The 13833-nt window shown below is 27.1% G+C and overlaps 2 protein-coding genes and 1 long non-coding RNA gene across 3 annotated transcripts in view; 1 reads left to right on the plus strand and 2 right to left on the minus strand.

The window, feature by feature from the left end:
• Position 1: 1 nt before the first annotated feature.
• LOC135926932 (uncharacterized) lies at positions 2-1158 on the minus strand. Its single transcript, XM_065462863.1, has 7 exons — positions 1071-1158; positions 933-1004; positions 843-884; positions 726-791; positions 621-680; positions 378-579; positions 2-333 (listed from the first exon to the last, which is right to left on the minus strand). The coding sequence occupies exons 1-7, from the start codon at positions 1156-1158 to the stop codon at positions 195-197; spliced, it is 669 nt and encodes a 222-aa protein (XP_065318935.1). The 3' UTR covers positions 2-194.
• An 18-nt stretch (positions 1159-1176) lies between these two features.
• LOC135927325 (uncharacterized) lies at positions 1177-2017 on the minus strand. The gene is made up of 4 exons (XR_010572042.1): positions 1997-2017; positions 1658-1954; positions 1335-1600; positions 1177-1290 (listed from the first exon to the last, which is right to left on the minus strand). It is a non-coding gene; the product is annotated as an uncharacterized LOC135927325 (long non-coding RNA).
• Positions 2018-10310: 8293 nt separating this feature from the next.
• LOC135926933 (uncharacterized) overlaps positions 10311-13833 on the plus strand; it is a 98955-nt gene continuing 95432 nt past the window's right edge. Inside the window, exons 1-2 of the mRNA XM_065462864.1 lie at positions 10311-10407; positions 10456-11080. Coding sequence (XP_065318936.1) covers positions 10311-10407; positions 10456-11080 — 722 coding nt within the window. The remainder of the gene's footprint in view (positions 10408-10455; positions 11081-13833) is intronic.

The following is a 13833-nucleotide window of genomic DNA, read 5'->3' on the forward strand; positions in this document are numbered from 1 at the left end:
CGATCAAAATGTTCGCTATGATTTATTAAATAAATATTTACATTAAATTTTTTAATATTACTTAATTTTTTAATGGGCATATAGTATGCCCATTTATAAATAGTATGTATTAAAATATTAGTCTGGAGCATAGTTGCCATTGCAACTATCTCCACCTCTGTACCATAAACGGCATTTTGAGCCATGCCCGTCCTCTACAGGTACGCGTCAACGGGTTCTCCCAGAAACCCCTCCATCTGCTCTGCCATGTCTTTACTTTTCATAAAGCGCACACATTCCGATCTTAGGAAGTGATAGTGGCATTTATCCTCGCAAATATCTTTGCTTATACATCTATAATAATGATTAACAATTTAATTTATTTTAATTATCCATACCTGAAAAGACAATTACTATCGCCAATTATCCTTTCAGTGGAAAAATTTTCATTTATGATGCCATTTTTAAATTTTGGATATCTTTTCTTGATATCCCAATTATAGCGAAGTGAGTGGTATATTTTCCAATTCCTATTTGTAGGAATAAAAAGATTTTTAACATCTTTTTTAGAAACCACTGTCTCTAATATAATTTCATCATCTAAAAATATGTATAAATCTACTAATTATGCAAATTTATACCGTTCCTTTTGAGCTTGTCTACTTCGCCATCTACAATCTTCAAGTTGGATGGCGGGGCACCTATTAAATTAAAAAATTAATTTTATCAATTCTTATAAATGTTACTAAAAGGTCGAATGTCATCAGGCTCTAGCATTTTCGATGCTTTTCCTGGTGTCTTAACTCCATCATCTAAAAAAATATGTATATTTAATATTTTTTTTATACCTTTTTTGTTTATACAATTATAATCCTCTCCAACTATCGAATTTAGTATATTCATAACTAGATATTTTCAAAAAGGATTTAATATTAAATATATGAAAATATTACCCTTCATATGATTTTCTTCCGCATTAAGCTTTAGATTTTTAATAGCTGGTTCTTGAAAATTTTCATCATCATCTAAAAAAAGGAATATTATTTAATAATAAAATTCATTGTATACCTTTTATGGTAATAGAATGAAACTTTTCACTTGACCTAGGAACTGTTTAAAGTTATTTAATAAATTTTTAAAAGTATTAACATTTTTTCTGTCCTGCTTTAATTGTGTCATCTTGATAAATATATAAATATAAAATTAATCTTTTTAAAACTATAACTTTTCTTGTAACATAATGTTTTATGTTACAAATATTTGGTCGGGTTTTTACCTGTTTCCCACTAGCATTTATTAGCTCTACATTGCCTAAATATTATAAATATTTTGTTGTTAAAAATCATAATTTATACTTTTGTCAATCCCAACTATTGTAAAAGGACCCAGCCAAGGCCGTGTCTCCTATCAGCTCGACGGCTGTTCCAGATAAGCACCTTATCATTTATTTTATAGGGAGCATTTTTCCCAGTATGGCAGGTTCTATAATCCCTATGCTGCTTGAGCTGGGCAAGATTAATATTGCCCATGGCAATATTATGTATGTCCTGCATCTTGCAAACAATACTTTGAAAATAGTTTTCCCTATCTATCTCATCAACATTGTCAGTATATCATTTTCCTCATCATTCTTTAAATAGGGATATAATATATAGTATATAATTTATAATTGGTATACCCCATAAGCTTGTATTGCTGTTCTACCATACATCAGCTCAAAGGGCGTAAATTTCTATGAGTCATGACAAGATATGTTATAGGCAAATAATATGCCAGGCAAGGCATCTCTCCAAACTAATTGATCATCTTCAATACACTTTAGAAGTGCATTCTGGATTGTTCTATTAACCCTTTCAACCATGCCATTTGCTTGAGGGTGATAAGCACTTGTCACCCTCTGCATGGTCCCCACGAGTTTGTGATAATTAGTGCTAACTTCATTCACAAACTCCCGTCCTTGATCATTAATTTGAATCTTAAAACTAAAATTAATATTTTATTATCAAATAAATCATACTTTTGCTCTGCCATATGTGCATAATAACGAATAAAGGAATTTCGATACTGATTTAGCTCTTTTATCCTTTAAAGGCATGGCTACAACATATTTACTGAAGTAATCAACAGCTACTGCAATATATTTATAGCCATCACTTTCTGGCAAAGTACACAAATCAACTCCTATTTGTGACCATACCTTTTATAAAATAAAAGATTAATGTTATATATATTCTACTAGGAAAGAAGTTAAGCTTGTTAATGAACTTTAGTATGGTTAAAAATTGGGATTAAGGCTAAGTGAGAAAAATATAGGATAAGTTAAAAAAATGTCATTATAAATTATAATGTAAAAAGATTCAAAGGATAATTTAATAAATTTACTTACCACTTTATATGGTTGTAGATATACTGAAAAAAAAAATTCTATAAGGATGGCAGGTATAATAAACTAACTTAAAATTTAAATGATACAATATGCGAAAATAACAAATATATTAAACAAGTGTCATATATATATAATAGTGTCATACCATTAATAGGACTATAAATAAAATATATAAAAAAAAATTATATACAGTTAAAATGATTAAAACTATAAAAAATTTAACAAATCAATGATTTTTATATATTTTACTACCTTTGCTCTAATAGGAATTGATTGTAACTCATTGGTAGTTTTATCAAATCTTGTATTACACCTTGATGTCACAAGAATTAATAAATTTGACTACATCATCTTTCATATTTGGCCACCAGAAGCTAAAAAATAATTTTAATCATATAACTAGAAATATTATTATGATTCATATATTATGGCATTTATGAATACCTTTATTAATAGTCCATAATAAAACATGAATTTGTTAAATATTGGAAGTATTTGTGTAAATATAATTTGTTTTTATTTTATTTTAAACATAATCTAAATATTTTACCTATCAGCCAATTTTTTGTGAGTCTTGGTGATACCAAAATGGGCAGCAAGTGATGTAGCTTCAATATTGGTATCACAACCACCGTGGACTGTTTATATAAGCTCCTTTCGTTTTATAGAGTCGATAATTACTTCACCATTGTGGGAATAGTGAAATAATTTACCATTGAGCATTTTATATCTAGCGGCTTTGACACGGAAATTTCTTTTTTCTCCATGGTTGCCAGCTAAATCTAGTGGATACTTCTTGTGTAAAATGAAGTTTTTTATTTCTTCAAAATCTTTTATATTTAAAAATATGAAATAAAAAATAAATTTAAAGAAATAAATAATATATTTAAAAATAAGAAATAAATAATATAATTAAAAATAAATACTTGTTTCTACGTGAGATATTGCGGATACAACAGAGCTACGCTAGGTTTTCCTCAAAAAAAAACCATCAAACTGGAAAATATTTGGGGGAAGAAAATGAGGAGCCCTTCACACGTTTGTGGGCAAGCCGCATGCACAACAGTTCGAAAACTGTTATTTAAACATCTATAAGCTAATAACAAAAGAAGTTGGACAAAACAAAAGCCTATACCCGAGAATTACAAGATAATTAAATTATTTTAAGGGTGGGAGGTGGCTGATTTTAAGCTTAAAATCTACTATCGATATTTAGATTAATATTTTCAAATCAATTGCAAAATAACCTAAAAGAGAAAAAGAAATTAAGTATATATTATTTAACTTCTTGTGAATATTTCAATTTGGTTAATATGGTTATAACATAATGTAATGTTAAAATACCTATTATAAAACAATATATATAGAATAAAAAAAACTTGATAAAAAGATCTTAATAATATTTTAAATCTTTAATAAAAAGTTTTAATGAACAAATCTTAATAATATTTGGAGCCTTTAAAATTCAAACTTTTATTTTTTTTAAAATCAAAATCATAAAAAAATATTTTTTAATCTTTTTTCAATCTATAATTCCAATCTTCTTGATTGACATTTTAGATAAAAAAAATGTTTAATAAAACTAGGACATGTCACAAAATTATTATCCCTAAGAATTTCGCTATCACATAGAACACAGTTTAAAATAAAGATACCGAATTTGATATGACTTAATTTCAGATATAAAATATGGTTATGCAGTGAAAGGTTTTACAATTTTATTTTTGTGTATAGTGAATAAAAATGTGATTAATGAAAATATATTACTTTCATGATGTAAATCTTTACATTGCAGTAGTTATACTCATCGACATAAATTAAATGTAGTTTGGCAATTAAGAGTTATTTAAAACACTTGTGTATCTTTTAATGATGAAATAATGGGTTGCTTGTAAGTTGGGAATCTAAAAATAAAAATGTGATTAATGAAAATATATTACTTTCCGGATGTAAATCTTTAAATTGCAGTAATTCTAAAAATAATGTTATAACGTATGTCCTGTATAACATTATAAAAATATTCATTTTTTAAGAGCTTATAAAGGAACAAAATGTCAAATGAAAAGGATTTTTGATTTGGAAGAAGTTTTATTAATGTTATTTTTTATACTAATCTAATATGCCTTAGTTTGATATTTAAAACATACTATTAACAATGTATTATTGCACCACTAATTAAAAATAGATTCTGAAACGGATGGGGGGGGGGGGGGAATATATATACATTTAATATTAAGGTTAAACTAGGAATAGATTAAAGTAAGTTACTCTATGCTGAGAGATTTCAGTTTATTATTATAAAATGATTAAATTAACAAATGTTAACCGAGAAATTATCATAAATGGTAGCAAAAAAATAATAACAAAAATAGTAGCAAAAGAATAATGTCAAAAAGGTAACAAGAAAATAAGCTAATGTAAAATTAATAAAAAAATGGTGAGCTTGGTTTAAATTATTAAAAAACAACTAAAAAATAAAATAAGGGGAATAAATTAGTAAAATAGTATCTGGGAGATAATATATTATTCTTAATAAGCATCTTGGTAAAAGGGGAATTGAGGGTGAAAGTAACAAGGGAATAGATAAATCATGGCTTAATGGTATAAGCCTAACCAAAAATGACTAATTAAACAAACAGATATGTAATACATTTTAGAGTTATATGTTAAAGTTTAAGGTCCAGTAGAGAGTTTAAGTTTAAGGGATGCAGACAAAAACTAGTCACAAACTTAATTCTAACCAATCAGGATATTGATAATTAATATTAAGATAGGTATTTGCTGTTTTGATAATTGAGTTTGAAATGTTTAACCATGAGTCATTATTGTTGATTTGATTCAAATTATGTAGAAAATTATTTGCTGGGGTTAGTAAATTAAGATTAGAGATATTATATTTTTTAAGGATTATAGGAGTATATTTGTTTGATTTATTGAGATTATGTAAAAATAAAGGTTTAATGAATAAAGAGATACAGATTGGTCTATTATCTGATAAAAAATCAATTTCATTTAAAATGTTAAAATTTTTAACATAAGAGCTCATTTTTATACTTGTGATGAAATAATCTAACTGGCTTTTATATGGAGAATTGGGTTTGAAGTATGTGTGATATTTATTGTTTCTTTGTTTATAAAAAGAGTTGATGATTTTTAAATTAAAAAGTTTACAGATATCAATTATTTTAGAGGCATTATTGTTAGTTGTTTGATTTAAAGTAGCAAAACCAATAAGAGAATTAGTGATTTCATTACATAATTTCATGTTAAGGTCTTTTCCAATGATGATAAAGTGATTTTTATTGATGTGGCTAAGGAAGTTCTTAAGATTTGAAATAAATTTTGGGTATTCATTTTGTTTGGCAGGAGCATAAACATTTATTAGGTGAATTAGTTTACCTTTACTTTTTAGAATAATAGATGCTAGTCTATCGTTAAAAGGAGTGAAATTTTTGGTAGAATTTAGAAAATCATCTCTGATGATGAATGATACACCATTTCTATCAGTAGGTGATCCCGAGGTAAAGAAATGGTATATCCATGTAATTTTTTTGATAATATTATTGTTAATCATAGTTTCATGGACAGGGTTGCCAGGTCAAAATTTTCAAATTGCGGGAGAAATTCTGTATTTTGTGGGAGTAATATAAAAATTATGGGAAAAATATGAAAATTGCTAAAAAAAAAATTTTGAATAGCCAACTATTTTTCAAAATAAAATATCCAACTCTTTTTCAAAATAAAATATCCAACTCTTTTTCAAAATAAAATAAGTAACTATTTTCCAAAATAAAATACGCAACTATTTTTCAAAATAGGTAATTATAGTACGAGTACGACACAAAATTTCTTAAATACTATCTTTATTATTAAAATAACATATTGATTTATTATAATATATTAATTTTGTTTAAAAATAATAACCAACGATCTTTTTTAAATACAAAAGAATGTAAACAAGATAAAATTTTATAAAAAAATTGTAATTTTACAATGTAAAAAAATATATTTTATGCTAATGTATAAATAAGATTTTATAAAAAAACAATTTTAAATTTACAATGTAAAAAATAATTATAATCAGTGCGGGGAAGTTGTTCTTCAGTATTTAGTTAATACAATGGGGGAGGGGAATATGATATTTTGAGGCATCGAAAATCTTCAAAGCATAAATCAGTATAGAGCAGTCTATCAACATCTATTGCAAAACAAAAATATTCTTCAAAAATAAGAAATAATACAGATGCAACTACAGTTGCGGAAATGGTAAATACCTACCATGCAGTACAACATTCAGAGAGCTACTTAACATCACAATGTTGGTAGAATCTTTCCCCATAATATTTAATGACTAATATAAATGAAGAGTATACTTTGTAGAACACAAATGAGCAAGGCTATCATCAATGTTTTAGGATATAAATCCAGAAGGTCAATTCTTGACGATTTAAAAGATGTGCAAACATATGCAATTCTAACAGATGCATCTAATAAGGAGATATCAAAACATTTCCCTTGATCCTCCCCTATTTCAACAAAATTAATGTCATTTCAATAAAACTATTAAAAAAAAATTTTCCAGATATGAAATATCCAAAGACATAGCTAACCATTATAATGGTAAATTATGGCAGATTTGGCATTACCAATGAATTGCATGGCAGCTTTCTGATCTGATAATTCCTCAGTGAATTTGGCAAAAACCAGAGTGTATTTACAGAATTGAGTCAGCATAATGTTGGTTGACAGGTTCGTCCTAATACGCGCCATCGTAGAATTTTAAAATTTTACAAACCTTTAAAAAATAAGTAGATTATAAAAGCTGTCCTAATATTTTGAAAAAAATTTTCAAAAATAAATGGCAGAAGTATATTTAGGAATTTTACATATAGGAAATCTACTATATGCTGTTAATATGCAGTTGCAATGAAAAATATAATTTAATAAAGGTTCACTAAATTATGCTGCAGAAATACCAAAGTAAGAATATTATTACTATTATCGGATAATTATTAATTAGATTTAATATGATGTCATGTTTGAAGAGATTGTAATGCTTCTTTATTTTTATGATTTGCCAAAATATTCAAAATATTAATTTTACAATGTAAAAAATAAATTTATTTGATTTTATGCAAATGTATAAATAGGATTTTATAAAATATAGAAAGTCAAATAGTTATAGTTAATTATATTTTATTTGAGATTTAAATAATGGAACTAAACGTTTATCGTCGTTATTAAGATATTTATAAAATTCCTAGCATGACATTTTATAATTTTGTTTAACCATTAACTCGGCCTCTAATGTTGTTAAAGCAATTCGATTTCTCTCCTTTCTCCAGGCAGTCCTCATCAGGCCAAAAATGCGCTCCGATGAGGCATTAGAATGAGGTAAGGAGAAAACACACTCGCAAATTTTTTCCAAGCATGGGGATTTATCGTTATTACGAAAAAATTCCACCCATTTCTCCTCTGCTTTTAGACCATCTAACTTTAAGTATTCTGGCGAACCATAAAAAATGGAAAAAATTACAATCTCTTCAAACAAGGCTTCAATGTCTATCGGTAATTTTAATATATTTATTAAATTACATAAACCATCAAATGATGGTTTCTGTTCCAAGGTCATAATATTTAAACATTTGTAAATAGAGTTATTAAAATCAAATTTTGATTGTAAATATTCTAAAATTGTCTTAATAAAAATATCTGCTTCATTTAAAAATGTATTAATTAGAGTAATATTTGAACATTTTAATATGATATTTTTAGCAATAGCGCCATAAAATTTATTAACTATTTTTAACTATAGAGATGAACAGAGCTGTAGCATGATTTTGTGAATCTTTATCAATAAAGAATCTTCTGATTGCAACTGAATATTAACTACATGAAATAGATATCCTACATGTGAAACTAATCTAAAATATGCTTCTGACATTTCATCCTCGAAAAAATTTTTCAAAATTTTAGGACAGCTTTTAAAATCTTTATTTAAGAAGTATTTCTTTAAGGGTTCGTAAAATTTTAAAATTCTCTCGATGGCAGGTATTAATGATAACCATTTGATAGGTACATATCGCAACAACTTACACCATTCCAAATCAGACCACTCCAACAATTCTTTTAATTCAGTGACTCTTTTAGTTAATGAACTAAATTCGTTAAAACATTTCATCACAATTACTTCGACATCTACAGATAGTACATTCATTGCCTTCTTGCAAGAATTATGCAGTATATGGCATATACAGCCAATTGATATTAATTCATTATTGTGCTGGCTCAATTCGGTATATACACTTTGATTTTTGCCAAAATTAACAGAGGCATTATCAGCGCAGAAAGCTGACATGCAACTCATTGATAACCCTGAATCAGCTATATTTACCATTAGGTGGTTAGCTATATCGTTGGATTTTTCACTATCGAATGAAAAAAAATTCAATAGTTTTATAGAAATGCCCTTATTCTTGTTGAAATATCTCTCAAAATTATTATTTATATATTAAAAACATTAAAATGCTAAAAAAAAATTGTGGGAGCTTTTTGTTGGAGATTTCTAATTGTGGGAGTGAGATGTATGTGGGTAAACTAAAAAATTGTGGGAGACTCCCACTGATGGGGGGAGACATGGCAACCCTGTTCATGGATCATAAGAATTTTAATGTTATTTTCTTCCATGATTTTCCTCAAAATTGTAATTTTGCTTAATAAGCCAGGTATATTGAAGGAGTAGATTTTAAGATTATTTTTAAATGACATTTTAAAATATCTTTTATTATTAAAAGGTAAAAATAATAAATAGGAGATTAAATTTTAATTAATTTTGTTTTTTAAGGGAAGCAAGAAAAAGCAGAAGATAATATTAAATAAAATTAAGAATAAAAAGCAAAAGATATTATGTGTCATTTTTGTTAAGAGTGTTTAATAAATTGTTACAAATGTTATTAAGAGGCAGTCTAAATGATAATTAGGATATTAAAATATATAAATAAAATTGATTAAGTTGATATTGGTAAAAAAGATTAAAGTTGAAATATAAAGTAGAGGTATGTTAAATAAAATCAATTATTGTTTAAAAGGTTTAAAGAAATTAAATAAAATAAGAGTTTTTGTTATGTAAAAAAAGGAATGGAGCTTATAAAGTAAAAAATTAGAGAATTAATAATAAAGATTAGAAGTATATGTAATTAAAAAAAATTGATAATTAAATAAAGATATATGAAATGAAATTAGATATGAAAGAGAAACTAGAATTTTGTGATTGATTCAAAATTTATAAGTAATTAGTATCTTCAATATATGAGTGATTTTAATTTATTTAGTAAGAAATAAATTAGGTAGGGTATTGATTGATTTTGTGATGAGATTGTGAGTGGTAGAAATATATGTAGAATTGATAGATATCTATAAAATATAAAAGATTAAATAAAAAATTGGCCTGGGAGATATTCATGTTTTTTCCATTCAAATAAAGATATGGTATTCCATTATTTCTCGGAGATGGCATTTTAAAGGCAAATATTTTAAATGTATCTACTGAATAAAATATATAAAACGATTTAACATCAGCCATTTTCCCGCAGGCGATTTTTTCATCTGGTACCAAGCATCATTAACCTAAAAAATTTGACGGGAAATTCAAAAAAATCGCCTCAGGATACTAGAATAAAATATCAGTCATCATCAGCTCCTTAAGAATAATGTATCTTGATTGACATGAGCACTTTTTCAAAAAAATATCATTATAAAAATTACATTGATCTAAATATACTCTGATATGTAAATACATTATAATCGAACAATATAATCTGAAAATACTCCACAAATAAGCTTAAAGGAGTATATAAAAAAATGGAGTATTTTTAAAACGTTACAGTTTATTGTGTACTCCAGAAAAAAAACTCAAAGTACTTATGAAATAATATTTCAAACAATAATGTCTAAATGTCAGGAAAGGGATTTATTTCCTGATCCATTATATATATACATGGATTTCGAAAAGTCTGCTATGACCGCGGTTAAGAGTATCATTGGTATGATTATTAATATGTTTAATAATTTATATTTATTTTTTCAATTAGGGGATCACATCGTAATTAGAGGATGTTTTTACCATTTGTGTCAAAGTACACATAGAAAAATTCAGAAGCTGGGTCTGGAAAGCGAATACAGGACCGATGAAACTCTAAATTTTTTTTGTAGCATGATGGGCTGCTTAGGATTCGTTCCGTTATGTGATATGGACAATGCACTGACATTCCTGAGAACAGTTACTCCGAGCAATGGTAAGGACTTTCTTGATTATTTCGATAAAAATTATGTCAATGGAAGGGAGGTCATGAGAAGCAATTCTCAATCCCAAACACGTCGAATTGAGCCTCGATTTCCTCCAGAAACCTGGAACGTGAATCAGATCACTCTCTCAGATGAAGAACAAACAAATAATCAATGCGAAGGTTGGAATCATAGTTTTTCTAATCTGGTTGGGAATAAACACCCATCAATCTGGGTACTCATTAAAAAAATGAAATGCGAGGTGGCTGCCGACGAAACCAAACTTGAAAGATGGCGCGTAGGTAGTTGGACATCGAAAACAAAATGGCAGAGTTCTAACAACCAGATTCGGCTAAAGAAACTTTGCAAAGAATACCGTGATGGGGTGCGAAGCCTTCCAGATTATAAGAGCGATTGCCTTCAATATTCGATGTCAACCAATATAATTATTATTATAAATTATAAAATTTGTATATACATAATCATGATTTACCAATAAAATAAACATTTCTTATTTCTAAGTTTTGTCAAATTTAGTCTATTTAATATCATATTTAAAGATGGTATTGTATTTTTACTATAGCAAATTTTTTTTACCATACATCTTTATTTTACTGAGGCATTTTTTCCCAGTACCAATTTAAACATCAGTTTTTCTTATTTAAGCATTTTTTTATGGAGAGTAGGCCAAATAAAAATATACCTTTATTATTAGGTCTTAACTAAATTCTATAAAAATGATAAAAAATTCCTGGGGGTTTTTTTTCGAGGGTTTTTTTTCCTGGGGGTTTATTTTCCGGGGGTTTTTTTTCCTGGGGGTTTATTTTCCGTGGTTTATTTTCCTGGGTTTTTTTTCCAGGGGTTTTTTTTCCGGGATTTGCTACTACATATAAGTTGCGCTAGGTTTCTAGTGTGGAACCAGATGACAACCCACGACATGTGTTTACAGCTTTAAAACAAAAAGTCTAGGTTCTTTGTAACAGCGCTAATTAAATTATAATGTCAATAAAAATTATTTTTCTGATATAAAAAGGCAGTAGTTTCATAACTCAAATTGATCCCACTTCTTGCTATTTTGCCTTGTATCAAACCCAGTCTAAAATTGCGGGTTCAAAACCCATTGTACTACAAGTTGGATCAAATTTAGATCCGTTTTTAAAATCGGGCCGGACTCGAGTTTAAAAAATCTATAAATCATTATAGAAGATGTTTTTTTAAGGATCAAGCAATTAGTGTATTTTACTTCATTAAACCATAAAAAATGTTTGATTTATTTAATTAAAAATTTTGGGCTCCCTAAAAAATAGATTGGTAGGGCTTTCTCCCTATCTCACCTAAGTGTGCAACATAGGAGAGACCTGGGTATATGACAGATGTCCTCTTTTCGATAAAATTTTATAAAATAAAACTATCATTGGTTAGTCTCATAATTAGATAGTAACAAAGGCACACTACTTTATATCCTGTGGCGCAATTTAAGATTAAGTAATAGTCGTGCTTTTATTTATGAATATTTTTTTTAAAAAATAGCCTTCACAATAAAGGCATATAAATGAAATAGATCATTCCTATTACAAACAAATATACCCGCTTAAGACAATTAGTGAACCATATCAAATCTGCATTTTTAAATGTTTCACCAGCTGTTCTGAGAATTCATTTAGATATCCTTAGAACTAACGCCATTCAAAATATTACAAATATAACTGGTAAAATATCAGGGTTTAGTGGTATTTACTCCTTGCCATATTGCCTCAGGTGTAGTTAGCTTAAATAGCCATAATAATTCTTCTATACAAGTCGAACCAAGTATTTTCGGTAGCTTAGATATTGGTGAATATAACATAAAATTCTAGTTAATTTTTTAAATACACCAATTTTATAAAATAAATGTAAGACCAAAAGCCTTCATGGGGAGGGGGGGGCTTAGATAATCTAATAAAATTTATGGTGAAATATATCCCCTCCCTCCTTTACAAAAATTATGAATCCGCCAAAAACGTGAATTTTTACTCTAATACTTTATCTTGCGCATTTGTAAATTATAAAATGATTTGTCAAGAGTGAAAATATATAATAAATGAATATATCAAACTATTCTTTTGCAAATTGTTATCATTTTTTTAAAATATAAATTATAAAATAGTTGGGAAGGCTGGAGATCATGCGTTCCCTAAAAAGCAAGTGGTAAAAAAAATCAAAGCTATCCTATAATTTAAATAAAGATTATATCATTTTGATTCCCTTCTTTTTGCATAATATATAAAGCGGTATTTATATATTTTTACCACAATATTAACTCCGAGAAAAAATTTCAGTGAAGGATGAGCCATATATGCCACCGATTGTGTCTTTTATAGGTCCATCTGTTTTGATTTTGAGAACCTAATATTTTATTTTACAAATAAAATTATTTATTTATTATTTGTTAAAAATATTATTCATCATTTATGCTCATATATTATAAACGTTAAAATTAGTGTGCAAATGGGATTTTATTAACTTCTGAAAACTTGCTCTAGACCTTAACTAACTCTAGAAGCTAATTTTATATTAATTATGCATTTGTTATTCAAATAAAGTATATATATACTTTTATATAGAATAGAATTTATATGCACCCCCCCCCTCCTCCGCTCCAGCTACTGTGTTTAATCTTTTATATAAGATAAATCTATTATTTTTATCTTGAATGAAGGTTTTTGAGAATGCTCATACAAATTTTTTGATTAAATTTTACCAAAAATTTTTTTAGTTTAATTTTGTTGGCAATAGTAAAAAATTTACATTATTTATAATGCATGTTGTTTCGCCGGCGGCCGTTATAAAATACAAACGTGCTGTCGTCCAATAATAAATCTGCGCCCATATGCTATAAATTGATTAACTCACCTTATTTTTTAAAAAAATAATGCATTGCTTAAAAGATAAATAAAATTAAACTTGAATAGATCACAATTCTAGCTGGGAAGCTTGGTTAAAAAATTTATCGATTCGCAATTAAACAATATTATATATGAATATATAAGGGACTTTAAAACATTCACATATCCTATAATTATCACTTAACCTGTTTGCATTTATACGATTAACATTTTTCATGCAATATTTTTAAATTAGCGAATTTTTTTTAAATTAAGGAATATTGCATTTAAAAATTTTTCCTGATATTTAGTTTAAAATTA

This window comes from Gordionus sp. m RMFG-2023, chromosome 3 (assembly GCF_954871325.1).
Source record: "Gordionus sp. m RMFG-2023 chromosome 3, tfGorSpeb1-WG-v2, whole genome shotgun sequence".
In the NCBI taxonomy this organism is placed as follows: Eukaryota; Metazoa; Nematomorpha; class Gordioida; order Chordodea; family Parachordodidae; genus Gordionus; species Gordionus sp. m RMFG-2023.

What these genes read in the sequence shown, in the direction of transcription:
- LOC135926932 (XM_065462863.1), bottom strand. Translation starts at nt 1,158, where the DNA reads ATGACACAATTAAAGCAGGACAGAAAAAATGTTAATACTTTTAAAAAT. An exon ending in AGTTGGAGAGGATTATAATT is followed by an intron (nt 792 to 842) that starts GTATAAACAAAA and finishes ATATTTTTTTAG; the next exon opens with ATGATGGAGTTAAGACACCA. An exon ending in GATAGTAATTGTCTTTTCAG is followed by an intron (nt 334 to 377) that starts GTATGGATAATT and finishes TCATTATTATAG; the next exon opens with ATGTATAAGCAAAGATATTT.